Below are 2,138 nucleotides of genomic sequence, written 5' to 3' on the forward strand. Positions count from 1 at the left end.
GGCTCTGCAGATGGGTCAGGTGGCGATCATCATGAGGTCAGGGGTCGAGGTGCGATGGATCGGAGCAATGAAAGTGCTTGCGACGGAGGTCAGTGTAAGAAGGACATTGCTGCTGGCCACGGGTACAGGGGTGCGAAAGCCCAAGTCAACTCCAACCTTCAGCAGCCGAGCAATGGTGAGGGAGATGAGCTTGGGTGTTTGGGGTCAAACATTGAAGCTGTGTCTACGGAAGGTAAACACAATGGTAATGAAGGAATGGTTGAGATGGATGTTGAGGGGGGCAGCAGAGATGTTGGCCTTTCCAGTTAATTTTCTTTCCCTTTTGTCTTTAATAAATATGAAGATTATAGTGTGGAATTGTAGGGGCGCTCTGAAGCCCAATTTTCAGAGTCATGTTAGGGAGTTGGTGAGGATTCATAATCCGTCCATTTTGGTTGTTATGGAAACACGGGTTGGGGGAAACAGAGCAAGGGAGATTACAAGTCGGCTTCCTTTTGACGGTGTAATTCATTTTGATGCGATGGGCTTTGCGAGTGGAATTTGGTTGCTATGGAACTCAGATGGAGTGGAGGTGGTGCCTCTTGCAAGCACGGAGCAAGAAATCCATGTCGAAGTTAAGGTAATTCCCTCTAACATTGCTTGGATTTTTACTGCTGTGTATGCTAGTCCTAGATTTGTGGAGAGACAGGTGTTATGGGATAATCTCTCTAAGGTTGCTAATCTTCATAATAAGCCTTGGATTATTGCAGGTGATTTTAATGAACCCCTTGCTGGGGATGATAAGTTTGGGGGTAGACCAGTGAGTGTAAACAGAGCGTTGATGTTTAAGGACTGTATGGATAGTTGCAGTATGGTTGATATGGGTTTTAATGGGCCGAGATATACGTGGACTAATAGAAGGGAGATTCATAGTCTCATCCAAGAGAGAATCGATAGATTCTTTATGAATCCTAGTTGGTGTTTAATCTACCCTGATGCCAGAGTGACGCACCTAACCAGGTGTCACTCGGACCATTGTCCCGTATTGATGGACACCAATCCTAAGAGGCAGCTTCATCTCACTAGACCGTTCAAATTTCAATCCTTTTGGCTATCTGATCCTTCATTTCCGAGTGTGGTTAACAAGGCTTGGCAGCATCCTAGGAGGCTTATGGAAGCAATGGATGTCTTTTCCAGGCAGGCTAGTGTTTGGAATAAAATTCATTTCGGTAATATCTTCCATAATAAGAGGAGAATTTTGGCCCGGCTTGATGGGGTGCAAAGGTCGTTGGCCAACCAGCCGTCTTCCTCTCTAGTAGCTTTGGAGAACCAGCTTTGTAAGGAGCTGGATGTTGTGCTGGAGCAAGAGAGGGATCTTTAGGCTTTGAAATCTAGGATTAATTGGATGATCTTGGGAGATAGAAACACTTCTTTTTATCACATTTCAGCTCTTGCTCGTAGGAAGCGTAATTCCATCACCGCTATTAAGAATGAGGCGGGGGCCTGGTTAACAGAGGAAAGTGAGGTTGCAAACCATATCAGAGAAGGTTTTATTAAAATCTATACTACTTCCCAAGTGGTTGCAACTCGTGAAGTTAGTTATAATTTGCAGTGGCAACCAAAACTTTCGCTTGAGGAGAAGAATAGTATTAGCCACATGGTGACGGAGGAGGAAATTAGAGCTGCTCTCTAGTCTTTGAAAGCCTTCAAAGCGCCCGGTCCGGACGGGCTGCATGCAGGTTTTTTTCAAAGATTCTGGCTGGTTGTAGGAAGGTCGGTGACTAAGGAGGTGTATTCTGTTTTTAGAGAGGAAAAAATTCCGGATTTTCTGAATAGTACGAATATTGTCCTCATCCCGAAGATTCAAGGGCTTGAGTCTATTGGTAGCTACCGTCCCATAAGTTTGTGTAATTCTGTGTATAAAATAGTGTCCAAAATTTTGGTTGGTAGGATTAGGCCCTTCTTGGATCACCTTGTTTCCCCCTGCCAAGCTGCTTTTGTTCCTGGTAGGAAGGGAGTGGATAATGCAATTGTTGTGCAGGAGATTATTCATACCATGGGGAGAGCTAAAGGGAAAGGTGGCTACATGGCTATTAAAATTGATCTAGAGAAGGCCTACGACAAACTTGAATGGAGCTTCATTAGGGGTATGTTGATCC

General features: G+C 44.8%; 1 protein-coding gene across 1 annotated transcript; it reads left to right on the forward strand.

Moving 5' to 3' along the window:
• Positions 1–337: 337 nt before the first annotated feature.
• LOC115990268 lies at positions 338–1,360 on the forward strand. The gene has a single exon (XM_031114115.1). The coding sequence runs from the start codon at positions 338–340 to the stop codon at positions 1,358–1,360; it is 1,023 nt and encodes a 340-aa protein (XP_030969975.1).
• The last annotated feature ends 778 nt before the right edge of the window (positions 1,361–2,138 follow it).

Source organism: Quercus lobata, chromosome 5, assembly GCF_001633185.2.
Source record: "Quercus lobata isolate SW786 chromosome 5, ValleyOak3.0 Primary Assembly, whole genome shotgun sequence".
In the NCBI taxonomy this organism is placed as follows: Eukaryota; Viridiplantae; Streptophyta; class Magnoliopsida; order Fagales; family Fagaceae; genus Quercus; species Quercus lobata.